This window comes from Hypomesus nipponensis, chromosome 6 (assembly GCF_054491055.1).
Source record: "Hypomesus nipponensis isolate SF chromosome 6, ASM5449105v1, whole genome shotgun sequence".
NCBI classification, from domain to species: domain Eukaryota; kingdom Metazoa; phylum Chordata; class Actinopteri; order Osmeriformes; family Osmeridae; genus Hypomesus; species Hypomesus nipponensis.
The window spans coordinates 16940001-16959741 of record NC_140366.1 but is presented as its reverse complement, the minus strand read 5'-3'; the positions used below and the strand labels follow the sequence as shown (position 1 = coordinate 16959741).

Genomic DNA, 19741 nt, shown 5'->3' with positions numbered 1-19741 from the left:
GGACAATGGTACAATCTATTGTCCTCAACAACACTCCACGACAATTGCTTGATGAGGATCATCATTCTTTCCTCCATTGAATTCCCAGCATGCTTGTGTAACATTGGCGGTTTCTCGATATATGCGTTTCCCCTCGAGCGCAGGGAGGCGCTCCATCACAGCGAGCATCGAACCCGTCCCCGCATTGACCGTTTTTAAATGTGAGTCCAGACACTCACTCATTCAGATCTCTCTCTCTCTTCTCACTGCATAACCCGTAAACAGCGGAGACCTAAGCTACAGTAGCTTCCAGTCCGATTCTCAGTCCGTTGCGCTTACGTCCGCCTTGGAGAGCTTCAAAGCCACCAACCGCCACCATATGCGGGGATGAGATACTGCCAACAGTAGTGGGCTTCCATTAGCCTATCGTGCTTCTGATTAGAAGGGTTCCTAACAGCTTGAACTGGGAGAGCAGGAGAGAAGGGAAGAAGGAAAGGACTATACTATTTCTGCTGTGCCGTCAGTTGAGAAGAGTAGATGAGTCAATGGCCGGGGCACAGCCTGGAGTTCACGCGCTGCAGCTCAAGCCCGTGTCCGTGCCCGAGAGCTTGAGAAAGGGCAACAAATTCATGAAATGGGATGATGTAAGTACCGGAGCTGTCAATCGCCTCTTTTTGTCTGGTGATCAAAGGGCGGAATGGAATAAGCTACTCTTGTGTCTTGTGTTCGTAATATATTCACCACTGCATTACGGCATTTGTTCAATTATTAGCGGTTCAATCGACTGTGGCTCAATCATTTCACCAATTACTTCTTAAACATGAGAGCGCTACAGTTCTGGGTAACAAACTGGATGGTATCTTCATTGCCAAAGGTTTAGAAAGGATTTGTGTTTTACATTTACTAGTGTGTTTGGCTATATGTGTGTGTGTGTGTGTGTGTGTGTGTGTTTGTGTTTGTGCGTGTGTGTGTGTGTGTGTGTGTGTGTGTGTGTGTGTGTGTGTACGCAACAAAAAGAGGCAGCAAGAGAGGATAAGACACGTGCGTGTTTGCGCGCGCACGGGATTCATACTAAAGGACCGTACGGTTACTATACTGTAAATGTACACATCAGCCGCAACACTATTTGTAATCGTTACATCGTACATATACAAGTTACCACACAATAGTCTTAGGTTGAATAACGGTCGTGTTTTTATTGTTGTCATTAGAGTATTCTATTACAGCCAGTCTGTGTGCAGTGAGAGATGACCTTGATTAAAATTGATTGCTCATCGCTGTAAAGCACGTAACCTTAGATTGTACTGGTAGCCCCAGACACCATCTGAGCAGCACACTGTAGTGAATTTGCCTTACACAGCAACAACTTTTCAATTAAAAGAAAGCAACAAAAAGAAACGATGATAAAGCAATGTCTTGCCTCATCCAAAGCCGTGTTTCTGTTTCCCACTCAGAACAATAGCTGTTTTCATTATAAACCTTAACTAAGACCTTATTTAAACTTAGTTGATTGGCAATGTTGACAGTTTTCATGGTTTTATTTGTGTATTAATAATTTGTAATGGATGAAGACAACAAATAAGAACAGGGAGTCATGGATGGGCTTCCTCCTCCAGACATGTAGTATGTTCTAGAAGTGTTTATGTAGTGAGTTGATGTGGGTGTGGGCCGGTCTCATGGCCTTTCTCCAGACCCCACTGCCAACCAGGCCTTTCCTGACAAACACAAACGCACACACACACACACACACACACACACACACACACACACACACACACACACACACACACACACACACACACACACACACACACACACACACACACACACACAGCTGTGTTTCTTTCACAGTTTATTTCCCATGCACTCCTTCCTTCCTCTTTTTCTCTCTATCTCCCTCAATGGAAAGAGAGAGAGATTAGATACCCAGAAAGAGCCAAAAAGAGGTGTGCAAAAACAGATTTCAAGCAAGCAGTTTAACTGCAGCTCTTATAGAATTTTCACCTCGTTGAGAATTTCACTCATTAAAATTCCGTTCCCTTACTGAGCCAGATGTAAGGTTTGACATGACAGGTATCAGCACTCTGTCATCCATAGGCTGCTGCTCCCCACCCCAGACCTTTTCTGCGTTAGCGAAGTGGAGCGAGGAGAGGAGGCTGAGCCGAAGGGATATTGAGATAAAATGGAACCGCAATGAGCCCGGTGGGGTGGAAATGGCCTGTGGTACGATGACTGCACATCTGAGACGACCACACATACGGTTACTCACAACCGCGGCTCTGTGGACCGCGCAGGCAAGGTTAAGACACACCACACTGCCATGTTGAAACGTGGCAGCCAACAGGACAGGTACTGTCAACGCATTTTGAAGCGGAGACAGATTCTGCGACACGCCCCTGACGACGATGACACTTTGAGAGGCCCAAATGAACAGAACAGGCCGCATCTCATCCTCGTTTGCGGGGAAGTCGTTCACGAGGCTTTTAGCACTTTAGAGGAGCACTCTCAGCTGCTGGGGGAAGACGGGCCCAGAAGAGAGACTGTCAGAGGACTGCAGTAAGAACATAATGTGTTTGTGGCCGGTGCCACGTGGGAGTTCGGACTTTGGGGAACCGCTGAAGTGGGCCACGGTGGTTAGCTTGGACTCTCAGAGGAAGTTCCTCAGCTTTCTAAGGCGTCACGCCGCATCCATCAACCTGCGTGTCTTCTACTCCACGAGAACGTAGATGATGTGTGTTTTTCACAGATATGACTCATAAATCATGCATGTATTGTTATTTGTCTCGCTCTGATGGAGTCTGATGGAGGAGAGATTAATCAAGTCTGAACGTATGTGGAGATGGAATAAGCAAGGCGGGGCCGTCTTTTGTCTAAAAGCTGCATTATGGAATCAAAGCACTTGGGAGAGCCATTTGCTGTGCAGCTTTATCAAAGAACTCGTCTCATGTGTTTTCCAGGGGAGGCTGTTTAATTTGATGTTCTCAGCAGCGTGTGTTTGCCTGTGGTTCTATGCACACGCTTTACCTTTTAGCATTATCTCTATCCAACAGCAGTTGAGACAGTGTTTGTGACAGTTATCTAAAACAATGACTCCTCACTCGATTTCAAATGATTTGCGGATGTCTCTGTAGCAAATGGCAGATCCACAGCTGTCCAGTGAACACCAGGATCCACCAGTTGTTCTCTGCTAGTATAGACTGCTAGAGGTGATTAGAGGAGTGTGTGTGTGTGTGTGTTTGTGTGTTTGTGGTGGATCCTCTCCCTCCCTCCATACACAGAGAGACAGCCCAGCCAAACGCACGCTTGGCAAAATATTTTTGGTTGAATCGAGACGCATTCTCAGTGAACCATCAGGTCCTCCTGATGCTGTGATTGGGGGAATCGGGCCTTTGAATGGCCCTCTAAGGCTTTGAAGGTCGCCCTAGTGTGTCCAATAAGGAGTGTAATTCATTCCCATTCATCTGCCAGACTGCTGACAATACAACAGTGTTCAGTTGGAGCATGTTCACTCTGGACTGAACTGTGCTGTCTTTTTATAGAAGCTGCCAATAATATCTACCGTTGCTATGTAAAGATGGCCTCTGGGGAAAGGTCTATCTGTGTTTGTGTGTAAAGTTTGTGTGTGTCTTTGTGTGTTTTATGTATGTGTGTGTGTGTGTGTCACAGGCCATAACCCACACCACAGCTCGATCTTGCTTCAGTTGCAGCCGGTTATTTGTTTCAGAATGGAAACATCCGTCAGCCTGAGATCTCAAATTCAATCTTCCTCAAAAAACGGATTCAGACACCGTATGCTCACTTTGATATGAACACACACACACACACATATTTCTGTCTCATATCATATGTCCCTTTTTCTCTGCCCCTCCAGGATTCCACGTCCCCTACTCCAGTGACTCTCAAGGTTGACCCTCAGGGCTACTTCCTGTACTGGACTGATCAAAACAAGGTAGGCCACACTTTGTTTTCTCCTGTCTATACAATATTTATGTATACCCTGAGCAACTATACCTTAGGTTGATCAAAAGTCACTGTTTTCAGCCTAATAAAGAAGGAGGTTTGAGGTGAGAAGTGGATCCTACTGTACATCTCTGCTGAAATGTTTTTCTCAGCTGGCCTGAAATGTCTTCTGCCTTGAGTGTGTCCAGCATGTCAAGTCCTTGTCAGTTCCTTTGAACCCCCTTCAGTGTGCACCAGCACTGGCACTAGTATTTCCCTGTTTGTTCTGGTCATACAAGGAAGTAAAGCATACTTACTGCCTACCAAACATGAGGAAGCGAACAGACATTTCAACCAAAGAAAGCAATGTAACCTGAGGTGATTGGCACGATAAACAGAGCTAAATCTAGAAGCGGTGTTCCAAGAATTCTCTTTGTGTAAATTATCTGACCGGCACTTTGGACCCACTTCTGTTTCATGACATCCAAAGATAATGAGACAAGCTTTTCTTTCTATTCACTGTAACCAGTCAGACAGGAAGGTGTGTGCGTGTGTGTGAGTGACTAGATCAGCAGAGGCTGTCTTATTGATAGACTGCGTGGCAGTACCATTGATTTTATGTTTGGGCAGATGGAGGTATTTCACTACAGCCCAACCTGGCTAAAGACAGGACTGCTGACGGAAACACTACCGCTACACACACACACACACACACACACACACACATACACACACACACACACTAACACACACACATACACACACACACACACTAACACACACTCTCCCTTTCTCGCTCTCTCTCACTTTAACTCTCCAGTTGCAGGTAATAAAGATGAGAGGTCCTCACTTTTGGCCTCTGCAGTGAATACATTCTGAGGACAGAGAGACAGGACCAGGACACATCTAGTCCTCACACATCACTAGAGAGACAGGACCAGGACACATCTAGTCCTCACACATCACTAGAGAGCCAGGACCAGGACACATCTAGTCCTCACACATCACTAGAGAGACAGGACCAGGACACATCTAGTCCTCACACATCACTAGAGAGCCAGGACCAGGACACATCTAGTCCTCACACATCACTAGAGAGCCAGGACCAGGACACATCTAGTCCTCACACATCACTAGAGAGCCAGGACCAGTACACACCTAGTCCTCACACATCACTAGAGAGCCAGGACCAGGACACATCTAGTCCTCACACATCACTAGAGAGACAGGACCAGTACACACCTAGTCCTCACACATCACTAGAGAGCCAGGACCAGTACACACCTAGTCCTCACACATCACTAGAGAGCCAGGACCAGGACACATCTAGTCCTCACACATCACTAGAGAGACAGGACCAGTACACACCTAGTCCTCACACATCACTAGAGAGCCAGGACCAGTACACATCTAGTCCTCACACATCACTAGAGAGACAGGACCAGGACACATCTAGTCCTCACACATCACTAGAGAGCCAGGACCAGTACACATCTAGTCCTCACACATCACTAGAGAGACAGGACCAGTACACATCTAGTCCTCACACATCACTAGAGAGCCAGGACCAGTACACATCTAGTCCTCACACATCACTAGAGAGCCAGGACCAGGACACATCTAGTCCTCACACATCACTAGAGAGCCAGGACCAGTACACATCTAGTCCTCACACATCACTACAGAGCCAGGACCAGTACACATCTAGTCCTCACACATCACTAGAGAGCCAGGACCAGGACACACCTAGTCCTCACACATCACTAGAGAGCCAGGACCAGTACACATCTAGTCCTCACACATCACTAGAGAGACAGGACCAGGACACATCTAGTCCTCACACATCACTAGAGAGCCAGGACCAGTACACATCTAGTCCTCACACATCACTAGAGAGACAGGACCAGGACACATCTAGTCCTCACACATCACTAGAGAGCCAGGACCAGTACACATCTAGTCCTCACACATCACTAGAGAGCCAGGACCAGTACACACCTAGTCCTCACACATCACTAGAGAGCCAGGACCAGGACACATCTAGTCCTCACACATCACTAGAGAGACAGGACCAGGACACATCTAGTCCTCACACATCACTAGAGAGCCAGGACCAGGACACTTCTAGTCCTCACACATCACTAGAGAGACAGACAGAGTCCAAGAAACAGGTAGAGACAATGAGAGAGATAGATCCAGAGAGTTATAGGTCAGTAAAACAGAGAAGCAGAGGGAGAAGTGTTTGTGTGTATGTGTGTGTGTGTAGGGGGTGCTGTCTGTTATGATGAATATTGAGTGTGTGTGTGTGTGTGTGTGTAGGGGGTGCTGTCTGTTATGATGAATATTGAGTGTGTGTGTGTGTGTAGGGGGTGCTGTCTGTTATGATGAATATTGAGTGTGATTTTCCTCCAATGGAGAGGATCTTCCAAACTTCTAGTCATCATTATTTCCTCTACTAGGTTTTGGAGGCGGTGATTCTGGAAGATGAGACGTGTGTGTGTGTGTGTCCTATAAAGCAGTGCTGACACACACTCAATAACTCAAATTGATACAAAGCATGGTCAGTGCAGGACTCCATTAGAGAATAAATAACTGCACTTCCTCCATATCACTGGGACCTGTGCTGTAGTTGGTGTGTGTGTGTGTGTGTGTGTTGGAGGGGTTGGGGGTGGTATGATTATATTAGTATGTATGAATGTCAATGTCCATCATACATTTTAGGCATCTCACCACCATCTGCTGACCAGACCTCTACACATGCACACTGCAGGGATGTCCAAAGTGTGTGTGTGTGTGTGTAAGATTGTGTGTGTGTGTGTGTGTGACGGCCCGGTGGCTTGCAGTGCTGGAGCATTCTCCAGATTCCTTGGGAGCAGAGCAGCACTGTCCTGAGCACATGCAGGCCTGAGACCCACACAGCAGACCCACTTACCCACAAAACACCTTGAAAGGACGTGTGTGTGTGCGTGTGTGTGTGTGAGGGAGAGAGAGAAAGTGCGTAGGAGAGGGTGCTCTGTGTGTGTGTGTGTGTGTGTGTGTGTGTGTGTGTGTGTGTGTGACAGAGAGAGAGGGTGTACGCCAGTGTGTGTGTGTTTACAGCAGGGGTAAAACAGTCTGTGGTGTGATGTGTGGGTTTACAGCAGTCTGTGTCTGTCTGGCATGGTCTTCATGCTAGCTCAGAGAGAGGTGGACTCCAGACCATCACTGCCTCTGGGCCCACACCCTCCAGGGCCCCATGGATCTGGAGCGTCGCGGAGACCGAGAGACGGCAGGCCTCTTATCCTCTAGTCCAGTAGTGTGTTTGCGTCTGTGGACACAGACATGGGCAGATCCAGCAACGAGCGTTTCGGAATTCCAACTTTGTGGGGGTTTTTTAAACCACGGTTGTCCATATTTAGACAGACGCAGAGTAGGTTTGTGGCGACAAAGCTTCGCCTCTCTCGTGTGTCCGAGGCGCTTGTCCAAGTCATCTGAAGCTCTTTGAACCTTCATCACTCCCAGACGGGGTGTGGAGTTCTGAAGCTGAGCCTGAGTGTGTGTGCTCCCTGTGTTTCTCTCGCTTGTGTGTGTTGCGATGGCGAGGGCTGTGTTTGTGTCTTAACTGCCGTGATGTATTCTTAAACAGAGTGTGGAATGTAAACCGATGCAGTCATAATTCTGGCCTATTTGGGACTGTTTGTCTCTCAGTCCATTTGCTTTATGTTTTATGTGCTTCCATGTCCTCCTTCAGACACATAAGAAATGCATGATACCTATAAGAACACACACACACACGCTTATGTATTCCCTAATAGCTCTACGCTGACGTGCTTTGTATCAGTTTGAGTTATTGAGTGTTTGGCAGCACTGCTCCCTGGGAGATGGCTAACCCACACACACACACACACACATACACACACACACACACCCACACACACACACACACACACACACACACACACACACACACCCACACACTCACACACGTACACACTCACACACATACACACTGTGTTGATTGCATTTAATTGACTGCAACTTTGAGTGTTTAGGTTAGTGGTAGGTGCTGACCTGTGGGCATCTGTGAGGCCCTTTGTGACATCACAATACAAGTCAAATGGGTTTGATTTGATCTGATGAACTCATGGTGGAGACTACAGCTCTGTTTCTAAAGTAGGATGTTGTCGAGGAGTGACATCTGTCCTCTCCAAGCTCCACTTGGATTGGGATTTTACATAATTGCCATTTGGCGGCCAGCACCATAGCAACCAGACAGTGTTTCAGTCATTATCAGAAAATAGCTTATTTGCCTACCACATTTACGTGTGTGTCTATATGCTTGTGTCTTGGTACTTTGTAGAATGCAGAATGCGCTTGAAGAATAATCACACACACACACAAACACACACACACATTCCAGTGCTGTTAACAGGTGCCTTTAAGGGTATAAATAAGGCTTTCTGTCATTGGAGGAGGCTTCCAAGGGGAGGTGTTGCATAATGTGGAGTGTTTGAATGACCCTGCCAAATGAAAGAAACAGCCACTTTGTCTAGTTTCCATGGTTGCCACAGTGAGACATACCTTGGGATACCAGGTGCTTTGCCCACGCTTCCCCCTCCCCCCTCCACCTTCCACCCCCAATTTATGATTGTTGTGAACCAAAATATTGCGATGAAAATACTAAATGTGGATTTCTCAGTTACTGTCTTTCTGAATGATAGATCTGTCAATAGTTTTTGAATAGAAATCTGTGCCACACTCACACACATTCACACACACACACACACACACACTCACACACACACACACACACACCTCAATTCCCTGTCGTGGCAGAGTTCCCACATCTGGTTCTCATACTTGGAAGGTTCCTGTGGTTACAGTGGTCTCTCTCTCCATCAGCACAGGGCTCAAGAGCCACGTAAATCTCCAGCCAATCTACTGGAGGTGAAACGTGACCTGGGGTAAAATAGAGCCTTACACACCCTCCCCCGCCCGGAGGACAGAGGGGGCAGGTGGAGGGAGGGGGAGCCATAGGGGGCCAAGAGAAAGAGAGAGTGATGGTGCGAGAGATGGAGGGAGAGGAAAAGGGAGAACAAAGTGATAGAGATGTAAACATGGAGAGACTGATAGAGATAGAAGTGGGGAGAGAGAGAGATCGATGGGGAGGGAGGGAGAGAGGCAGGTGAAAACCTGGACTTCTGGATAGTAAATTCTGTCATGTTGGTTCTGAAGGCCCTGAGGACATTTAGGAGTTTATTCTCCTGGACCGTTTCACTCCAAGCCTGGCTCGGCAGAACTGCGGCCTGATGTCAGTTCATTTCAGTTGCTTCTTAATGAATCTATTTCATGGGACATTATGATTTGGGGGACATGATTGAGGATGACAGTTTCTTTTGATTACGTTTTGTTGGAGATTGGACTGCTGTATAATTACCATGATTATCAGGCATTGTTAGCCTAGCGTTACTTTGCTTCCCCTTTCTCCTCTCTGTTCCCAGCCAGTTCAATCTGACATGCTTGTCTCTCTGGGAGGGAGGGAGGGCCCACAGTGTGACTCATACACTTCATTACCATTGCAGAAAATATGCGTTGTTCTACAACATTTCTCCCCGGGTCCTAATATGAGATACAGTCAAAGATGTTTCATGAGCAGCAAGTTTTTTAATTTGTTGTTGCTTTCAATTTAGCTTTCGTAAACCTACGGTAAATCAGGACTTTACTGTACACGCAGTTATAATTAAAAGGCAATATTTAGAGTCTGTAATGTGTGTGAGCGTGTAAATGAGCTACCGTTGAGAAGAATCGTAGTGTGAGAATGAGAACCAAAATATTAAAGTGGCATGTCTGTCTGGTTCCTGGACAGTGTTTATCTGTGCGTGGACAAAAGCAGATGTCACAGTTCTTTTCTTTCATCGCGACAGCTCAATCAATCAGTCAATCCCGTCCTGTCCTCGATGTGTTCTGCGTTGCTTCAGTGGGATTTCATGAGGAGATTTTCCATCAGCCAGTTCCAGACATGGGCACTGACAGACCTTCAACGTCCGCTCAGTTAGAAATGCAAGTCACACCCGGTTAGTTTCTTCTCATCATTTCTTCCAGGGCGTGCGTGTGGTGTGTGTGTGTGTGTGTGTGACTGGAGCGGAAAAGGAGAGTGGAAACTATTCAGCTGCCTTGTTGCGTTGGTTAAATCAGTAGACATTGTAACTGGACAATACATGAATGTTGTATTGCCAAGTTTCCGGCGGTGAAGGTGACATGCTTTAGGGAGCTCATGGTGAATGCAGATGAAAAGCCAAACTCTTGGATTTGTGAGTCCTGTGAGATTTCTAAAGGCTTTGTTTGTGCTTGAGTTAGACTTCTGTTCCTCTCTGTGAATTCTGATTAGGACCTGTTTTCCACTGACTGGGAGCAAGCACTCACACACTCTCAGACAAATGCACACACACACACACTTGTATTCTCTCAGGAGGAACAGCACTTTCTTCGTTTCCTTTCTAACCAGAACCTCTGGAGTCCATTCACAAAACCCTAAGTGGCAGGGTTTGAGGGGTTGTTTTCTGTCCTTCTCTCCGGAACCTGAATGGATCCAGAGATGCCAGCACCTGGGCCGCGCCCCTACCCAGCCAAGGGCTGTGTGTGCCCCTGCTGCCAGACATGTGATAATCCCCTGACCTAAACAGCCGTGTTGCAACGGTTGCCAGTGATACTGTTGGGGCTAGTCATTAGTTAGAACTAATGAAGCAGCTTTTAATCAGTTACGAGGATATCACTCTGCTGCCTTCACATGAAGACCCATATCACTGGGCTGGCTCTGAGCTGGATGTGCTTGGTGATACTGTATGCATGATGGAATTATTATGACATATGCCATTGCAGAAACATGCACAGGTTGAAGAGGCAGAGGCAGAAACAGAGGCGGAAAGAGAGGAAAACAGACAGAGGCAGAAACAGAGGCATGGGGAGTCAGATGGCTGAGCGGTTAGGGAATCGGGCTAGTAATCTGAAGGTTGCCAGATCGATTCCCGGCCGTGCCAAATTATATTGTGTCCTTGGGCAAGGCACTTCACCTTACTTGCCTCGGGGGGAATGTCCCTGTACTTACTGTAAGTCGCTCTGGATAAGAGCGTCTGCTAAATGACTAAATGTAATGTAAATGCATACACAGAGAGGCATTACTCAGAGAATACTGAAACAGGGACAGATGCAGAAAGAGAGAGACAGAGGCAAAAACAGAGGCAGAACCAGGCAGAGACATCCTCTATGAGTTCATGAGATGTCTATGAAGAGCATGAGTAAGCTTCTGCGGTTCTCAAAGGTACAGGTATTTATAACGCTTGCCTTGCCCTATTTCCGGAGCCATTATTCAAAAATTATCTTGACACCGTTCATTGGAATCATCTGACATAGTTCACTCAGAATACTCTGCGCTCCGTCTGGGTAGAAAAACATGAGGAACCCTGGAGATCCACCAGAGTCATAGAGCAGGTTCCACAAGGTGTCTCAAACTCCTCAACACACTACCACACTTACATACAGCTGTTCGTACCTCTCTTCTTTCCCACCCTTAGCATATAAAAACTCCCAAACACTTCTGTTTTTAAATCCAGGATAGTGTATAAAAGCAGCAAATGACATGGTTCTTAGTGTGAGGGTGAAATATTTATGAATGTGTTTTCTGGTGCCAAGCGCTTGGCTCAATGAAAGTTTGATGTGGAGCGTAGAGATGGCTGATGGTGGGGCAGACAGATTTGCTTTATCTTTGCGGAACAGACGGCAGTCAGCAATGAACAGCCCTCCACCACCTCTCTGTCTCCTCTCTCTCTTTCCTTCTCTCTCTCCTCTCTCTCTTTCCTTCTCTCTCTCCCTCTCTCTCTCTTTCTCTGTTTTTCTCCTTCTGCCTCACTCTTCCTCTTTCCCTCATTCCTTTCCCTCCCTGCCTCCCTTTCTCCCTCCCCCCCTCTCTCTCTCTCTCTCTCTCTCTCTCTCTCTCTCTCTCTCCCCTCTTCTTTTTTGCTCCCCTTTTCATTCTCCCTCTCTCTCCCTCTCTCTTTCTGTCCCTCAGTCTGTCTCTCCCTTCCCCCACTCTCGCTCCTTCTTTCTCTTTCTATCTGTCTATCTCCGAGACATACACCCCTCCCTCCCTCTAGTCTGTGCCTGCTGAAACAAAGCAATCATGCATTGTTTCTGGAAGGATAATAGCATATCGTGTTAGCTCCGGATCAGAGGAGAGCCCCTCCAATCCAAACCTTGATTTGCTTGTTTGAATTGATGCCAATATAACTCCAAAACAGCTTTAAATGACTGATACCTTCATGGGAATGTTTAATCCAGCAAGATGTGAAATGAAATGACTGGAAACAAAAGCAAAACACCCAAAGACAAGAGAGACGCATCCCCGTACTCGAACACGAAGACCCATCGACTGCTTTCACTGGTCAGCACCCAGGTCCATCACATCGCCTCCTACAGCTTAAATGAGCAGACGGGTCACCAAGAGTCGAGGGAGTTTGACACACCAACACTGAAATGAACCTGGAGGCTCAGACAGAATTCACACATTGTGTGGTTCTCTTGTGTGTAGTATTTGAATGTATTCAAATGCACCAGGACAGGGAGGAAGATTCTACCGTCAGTTATGTATTTGCATGGTTGAACCTGTGTGTTTATCAGAAGGCTGTTTATCACCAACTCTCTCCTCTCATGTTGGAATGTTGGGATGTGTTGTGTCATCAAACATGCAAAAAGCTTTCACGGTCCCTGCTTGGTTTGAGATAAGGATTGATGCAACTGTTAACACAGTACAGGTGCTCTACTGTACTTGGGTTCAGTAGAGCAAACATCTAGGAATTTTTGGCTTGGCCACCAAAAACTCAGACTAAGGACACGGTGTTGAGATCTTTCCGAGAAAGATCTGAAAGATCTTCTATTCTGACCTCACACCACAGGTTAGGCTACTGATGGGCATGATCAATGATCAATAATCAATGCATCAGCTCAAATATCTACAAGAGTTTCCTCATTAGCCAATCACAAGGGGTCATAGGTCAAAGGTGAGTACAGAATCAGGAATCCAACCCCTGTGTTACGGTACAGCAATGTTCGGACATTAAAACGGACTAGTGAGGCAAAAAGTTTCAAAAGGTAGTTTTTAATGTTCTTTGTTCTAGCAGAGTTAACAATCTGGCAGAGTCTGAATGGTGAGCAGGGTCTATATAGATCGTTGATTGCTGATCTGCCACAGGTGAGGATGGTTGTCTACCCCGGGAGACTCCGCCCATGCACACACACATGGAATAAACAAAAAAGCCAGGGGCTTGACACCCTGCTTCTCAGCTTCTAGAGCCTTCAGACAGGGAGATGAGAGGATAGGTCTGCAAACCTGCACATGGACCGTCTTCCATGGAAACAAAACGTTTTGGCTCCAAATGTGTTTATGCATCACTGGATGAGAACACAATGTTTTCTTCTGGTTGGAACAGAAAGTTTTTCTGTCTTTCCTCCCATCTCTTCCATCCTCCTCGACTCGCCATCCCTCTCTCCCCTCTCTCTGACTCCCTCGCTTCAAACGCTAAACCCTGTTGCCATGACAATGCAATCCATTACAGAGGCGTTTTGATGTGGTTAAGTAGTCAAAGACCCCCCCCCCCCCCCTCTGCATGAGGCGCTGTGATTTGACTAGCGTTGCCACGCCGGCCATCCAGGTGGCCTCTTTCTTTATAGCCTCCCTTCAAACAAGCAGGTATCGAACCTGCAGCCTTTGAAGTCCCTCAGTGCAGGCTTTCATAGAGCGCGTTAGCTGGAGGCAGGAGGCAGGAGGCCGCTCGTTCGTCTTCAGAGGCGGCACCTTCCTCTTCTACCCTTTACTTTCTCTCTCTCCCTCTCTCCCTCTGTCTATCTCTCTCTTTCTCTCCCTCTTTCAATCTCTTTCTTGATCTCTCTCTCTCCTTCTGTCTCTCTCTCTCTTTCTTTCACTCTCCCTCTCTCTTTTTGTCACTCTGTCTCACTCTCACTGCGCAACCCTCTTTCTGTCACTCTCTCTCAGTCCTCTGATTCAGACAGACAAATTCAAAGGATTTTAAACTAAAGCTTTAAACAGAGCTTGCCATAATAATTGTAGACTTCAGTAATTGTTATTTAATTGATTTTGCAAGAGGAACAGGGCCAACTGACACATTAAACATAGGTCCCCATTAGCATGGAGAGAACAAGGTTCTTTGAACTGCCTCTCTCGTTTATCTCAGTTGGGCCCAGAGTGAGCGAACAGGCGGCCAACCACACAACAGCTGACGCTCACGTCGGTCACATGACTGAGGCGGGGCTCCAGCTGGCCAATGGGAAACTGGCCAAGCAGAGATTAGAGGTTGGCCTGTCGGACTGGAGAGACTTTTCCCCTTCCCACGTTTCTTCTCTCTCTTCTATGTCTCCATTAGGTCTAGTTAATGATCTACAAGCCTCTGCATGTTTTGTGGTCACTTTCAGAATTGAATTCCGCCCTTGACTCGTGTTATCTGGCTCTCCAGAGAGAGCCATCAGCAGGCCAGGACGACCAGTTGCAGTTCTGTGCAAACGATTCCCCTCATCTGCAGTAACAGGCAGGCTGGGTCAGAAGGTCTCTAACTGTTACGCCAAGGCAGGATCCGTGAGGCCAGTATGTTCTACTGGAATTTGAAACATCCATATCCTAGTGGCAATGTGAAACCTTTCGTACTCTTGCAGGGCTAGTCAGGGATTGTTGATATGAAATTCCAGGTACGAATTAGATGAATATGTCCCCGGAAAAAAATTACTTTTGTGGAAATGAACTACAAATGCTACTCCAATGCACTGTCTAAGCAAAACAATTCACAGTAAAGGTAAAGGAGTCTGCAAATGACGTTACAGTTTGGAACTTTGACCTTTTCTTGTCAACAATACCAACTCTAAGGAGGCGTTTTCTTTGACACAATTTCCCGCTTGTGTCAGCATTTCATACTTTCCCTGTTGTGTATCAGTGCAGAAACTGGACACACAGTTTTGGCCAGGGAACAGTTGTAGTGGCAGATTAGGAGAACAAGGAAAGTGTTGCTGTTGGGCAGGTCATTCTAGGTAACAGCAGACAGTCGAGTTGTCCAGCCAGGAACTTCTCATGGATTCCCCATCTGTGCCTGACGTCTCTGCTCCTCCTGCTCAAGTGTGTCATGAATGTGGGTCAGTCGCCATTCTCCCTCCACTTCGAGACGATTCAATTTGGTGAAACGATAAGAAAGCATCACATTAAACAGCCCAGCAGTGCTCTGGGGCCAAGGCGCTATCAGACTAGCATGCTTAAAATACCGTCTCCCGCAGAGAAAGAACTTTCCTCGAGAGAGAGAGAGAGAGAGAGAGAGAGAGAGAGAGAGAGAGAGAGAGAGAGAGAGAGAGAGAGAGAGAGAGAGAGAGAGAGAGAGAGAGAGAGAGAGAGAGAGAGAGAGAGAGAGAGAGAGAGAGAGAGAGAGAGAGAGAGAGCGAGCAAGAGACAGAGAGAGACAGAGAGAGAGGGAGCACAGTATTAAACAGAGGAACACAACTCCCATCAGCCCATCAAAGCGGTGGAGAGCAGAAGAGGTAGAGAGAAAGAGGGAGCGAAGGAATAAAGGAGGGTGAGCCTAGAGAACATTAGCATTGAAGGAACGCTGAGAGGCGTTTATTCTTATCAGTCCTGAATGTATCAGTCACCAGATATGTGGCTGCCCAAATTGCTTTTGTGTCCTCCATCGCTACATACTACACTACAACTACAATTACTTTTAACATTATGTCTTTACTTAAGAGACCTTTAATATGGCTGTTGATGGCAAAACCAATACTCTTTATCCTCAGAAAGACACTATATGCTTTCACTGAAGCGAAAGACCTGTGGTCTTGGAAGCAGGGTTACAGTAATGATTATTGATACTCGAGGTAAGGAGAATGATGGAGACTGTTCTTGTATGGCCTCAATCATGGCAGGAGTTCATAGTTCACCCACATGTAGGCACAGGCCTCCGAAACAGGTTCAATGAACAGCCTGTGAACAGAGTCACCCGTCAAGGTATTTAAAGTGACATTCTCCTGTGTGACTGTGATTCAGTGGAGCAGAGGTGGTGAATCAGACCGTGATGAGAAATGGTCTCCTGTCGTCGTCGTCGTCCCCCAACCCCCCATGGCTTTGTCCTCCTCTGGTGTTGTCTCAACGGGTGAGCCATACATGGAGAGGAAGACGAAGGAGAGGTGGGGAGAGGGGAAGGGGATGGGAAGGGAGGAGGGAAAGGGGAGGAGAGGACAGGAGAGGAGCAGGGGATGGGAAGGGAGGAGGGAGAGGGGAGGAGAGGACAGGAGAGGTGCAGGGGATGGGAAGGGAGGAGGGAGAGGGGAGGAGAGGACAGGAGAGGTGCAGGGGATGGGAAGGGAGGAGGGAGAGGGGAGGAGAGGGGAGGGAAGAGGAGGGTGAGAGAACGAGACTTAACACAAAGCACATACACAAAGGTGGGAAAAGGGACATGGGTAGGAGGAGAAAAGAAAAGAGACAAGGGAAGGGGGATGGATGGAAGAGGGAGAGCGATGGCTTGCTTACCAGAAGAAAAATGGAAAATGTATTTCCAGTTGGCCTCTTTGTCCTGACTTCAAAGGCGCCTCAGCGCTGCACTGCAGAAGTGTTTAAATGAGCTGGAAGATGAGAGTGGTGAGTGTTCGCTGCCACCGGCCTGCAGACAAAGGCACGCACCAAGGCCAACAGGAGAGACGCAGCCCACAGACGAGCTCCTCGCTCTCGTTTCACACCCAGACCTTTTACGTCCCGACACAGAAGCACATCTCTGTGGAACGCTGCTTGAATGCTAAAGGTTCCACCATCAGCGAGGCGGGTTAACCTGCATAGCTCTGTGAAATGACTTTCCACCGTGCACATTTGTAACCCCACCTGGAGGTATATGCTGTGCATGACACGCCAACCAGGGAGTTATGACAAAATATTACCATGTCAACAAAGATTACAGTCAGAGGTGTGTTGATTTTATGTGTGTGTCAGGTTTCCCACAGTCATAGAAAACCAGAAAAGTGTGCCGGTGTGTGTGCCTGCTGTGTGTGTGTGTGTGTGTGTAGAAGCAGCAGACTCCCTCCAGGTCTTTGAAGATGATCTGAGATGTGCTACTGCAGTGTGAGCAGATTAGAGCGCTCAGCAGTGCGCCTAGAGGAAGCCAGCAGATATAAGTCTACTTAAACAATCAGGAGAAGGAGGGAGAGAGGGAACATTGGGACGCAACCTGCCATCTTTTGACAAGAGAGCAGCTGCTGAGAGAGAGAGGGAGGAAGGGAGGTAAGGAGAAAGGGAGGGAGGGAGTGAGGGAGGGAGGGAGAAAGGGAGGGAGGGAGGGAGGGAGAAAGAGAGGGAGAAAGAGAGGGAGAAAGAGAGGGAGAGAGAGGGAGGGATGGAGGGAGTGAGGGAGGGAGGGAGGGAGGGAGGGAGGGAGGGAGGGAGGGAGGGAGGGAGGGAGGGAGAAAGACAGGGAGGGAGGGAGGGAGGGAGGGAGGGAGGGAGGGAGGGAGGGAGGGAGAAAGAGAGGGAGAAAGAGAGGGAGAAAGAGAGGGAGAAAGAGAGGGAGAAAGAGAGGGAGAAAGAGAGGGAGAGAGAGGGAGGGATGGAGGGGGTAAGAGGGGTAAAAGAGATTTGAGAGGCATAGTTCCAAAGACAAGGATAGGTTTGAGAAAAGATAGTGAGAGGAGGCAGATACCCAAAGGTAGAGAGAGGGATGAGACAGAGAGAGAGAGAGAGAGAGAGAGAGAGAGAGAGAGAGAGAGAGAGAGAGAGAGAGAGAGAGAGAGAGAGAGAGAGAGAGAGAGAGAGAGAGGGATGAGAGATAGAGGTTGATGAGGGACGGATGAGGGAATCTGCTTCACTCTGTCGCTCCACTCAGCTGTGTATCAGACAAGGTCGATCCCTGTGTGTGAGTGAGTGTGTGTGTGTGTGTGATAGGGCAGGCTTGTTTTCATGGAAAATGGTGGCCCGTGATATTCACGGTATAAAGTCCTCTTTCACTGCAAATGCATGTGTGCATGTTTGCAGATTGGCATTTATATTTGAGTCATTTATTTGAGAGTGTATACGTGTTTTTAAATGTACCTTCTTGTACTCATGTACGCGTTTGTGTGTATGTGTGTGTGTGTGTGTGTGTATGCGTGTGTGTGTATGTTGCCGGGGAGAACTAAGCAGCCTGGTGTTTATCTCAGTGTTGGTGTATTGTTCTGTGGAGTGTGTTGGCGGCTGATAGCCATTATCAGCCCCTGCCACTTGTCTGACCTCCTGTCCATGCTTTATACTGCTGTTTACCCTCCCATTGCCCCCTCCAACCACCCTCCCCCAGACACCCCACCCCCATCCCCAAACCACCTCCAGTTGGATTGCAGGGGGATGTGTGGATTGTGAATCAGAACTGAGGATTTTTTACATTGCACACTGTTTCTGAGAGACAGGGAGAGACGGCCATAGAGGGAGAACAGGATAGATGGTAGGGGGGTGGAGAGGGAGTGGAGAGGGGGTGGAGAGGGAGATGAGAAAAGAAAGGTAGGGGCTCGTCCTGTCGTGTTCCTCAGGTGTGTGTTCCTCGGGTGTGTGTTGATCAGGTGTGTGTTGATCAGGTGTGTGTTGATCAGGTGGGTGTTGATCAGGTGGGTGTTGATCAGGTGGGTGTTGATCAGGTGTGTGTTGATCAGGTGTGTGTTGATCAGGTGGGTGTTGATCAGGTGGGTGTTGATCAGGTGGGTGTTGATCAGGTGGGTGTTGATCAGGTGGGTGTTGATCAGGTGGGTGTTGATCAGGTGGGTGTTGTCCCCTCCCTCCTCTCCCTTCATCTTCCTGGAAACCGCTGCCCTCCACGCCACTTGTTACCGCTCCGATTTTAGATTACACATGCACGTGCACACACACACGTGCACAGTATCAGGTGAGAGATATTTCTCTGTCTCTCTATTGAGCCAACCAGGCTTCAAATGAAACTCGTCTCCCTTGGGAGGCTCTGATTGGAGCACGTTAAGATTGTGGGAGTGACTCATCACAGCGTCCAATCACAACGCTACACACTCAATTTACACTCCCAACAACAGGCAAGTTGACAGCAGTGGAACGGTCCACTGTTCTGGAGCTGGGTCTTGTATCTCGTAAAGGTGACGTTGTCTTGGCGCCCCAGTCTCACAGTGATACCCAGTTGGGATTCAGGGAGGTTTCTAGTGCTATGTTAATGCATGGATGTAAAGTTTATCTGTGGTTGTCTTTCGGGCTGTCCACATGAGCATGCATGTGTCACAGCTTATTTTGGAGCAGACAGGAGGGTTGGGGGAGGAGGTGGTGGTGGTGGGAGGTGGGGTGGGTGGGTGGGTGGGGAAGAGTGGTGGGGGGGCACAGCAAGGGCCACACTGGCACTGTATACCTTCACAGACCAATATAGACTTGGTTACTGAACACTGCATGGATCTGGTCAGCTGTCAGAACAACACCCTCGCAAACTATATCCCATGAACCATATGGTTGTCTGACAGGCAGGCAGGCAGGCAGGCAGGAAGCTGTGATGTTCATGTGAGGTTGGAGAGGTGCTGGTATTCCCTAAAGGATCGGGGGTGCTGGAAGAGGATTCTTCTATTCTCCCTCACTCTCTCTCTCCCTCCTTCCCTCCCCTGTCTCTCTCTCTCTCTTTCCCCCATTCTCTCTCTCTCTCTCCCTCCTTCCCTCCCCCCCCCCTCTCTCTCTCTCTCTCTCTCTCCCTTTCTCCCCCTCTCTCCCCTTCTCTCCCTCCTCTCCCCCTCTCCCCCACCCTCTCTTTCTCTCTCCCCATCCCTCCCTCTCTCCCTCCTC

The 19741-nt window shown here is 48.0% G+C and overlaps 1 protein-coding gene across 2 annotated transcripts in view; it reads left to right on the top strand.

Annotated features, from left to right (window-relative positions):
- Positions 1–376: 376 nt before the first annotated feature.
- Positions 377–19741, top strand: part of plcb1l (phospholipase C beta 1-like) — an 86746-nt gene continuing 67381 nt past the window's right edge. For both annotated transcript variants that reach the window (XM_084699446.1, XM_084699447.1), the window contains exons 1-2: positions 377–623; positions 3851–3928. In XM_084699446.1, coding sequence (XP_084555572.1) covers positions 525–623; positions 3851–3928 — 177 coding nt within the window. In that variant the 5' untranslated portion in view covers positions 377–524. The remainder of the gene's footprint in view (positions 624–3850; positions 3929–19741) is intronic.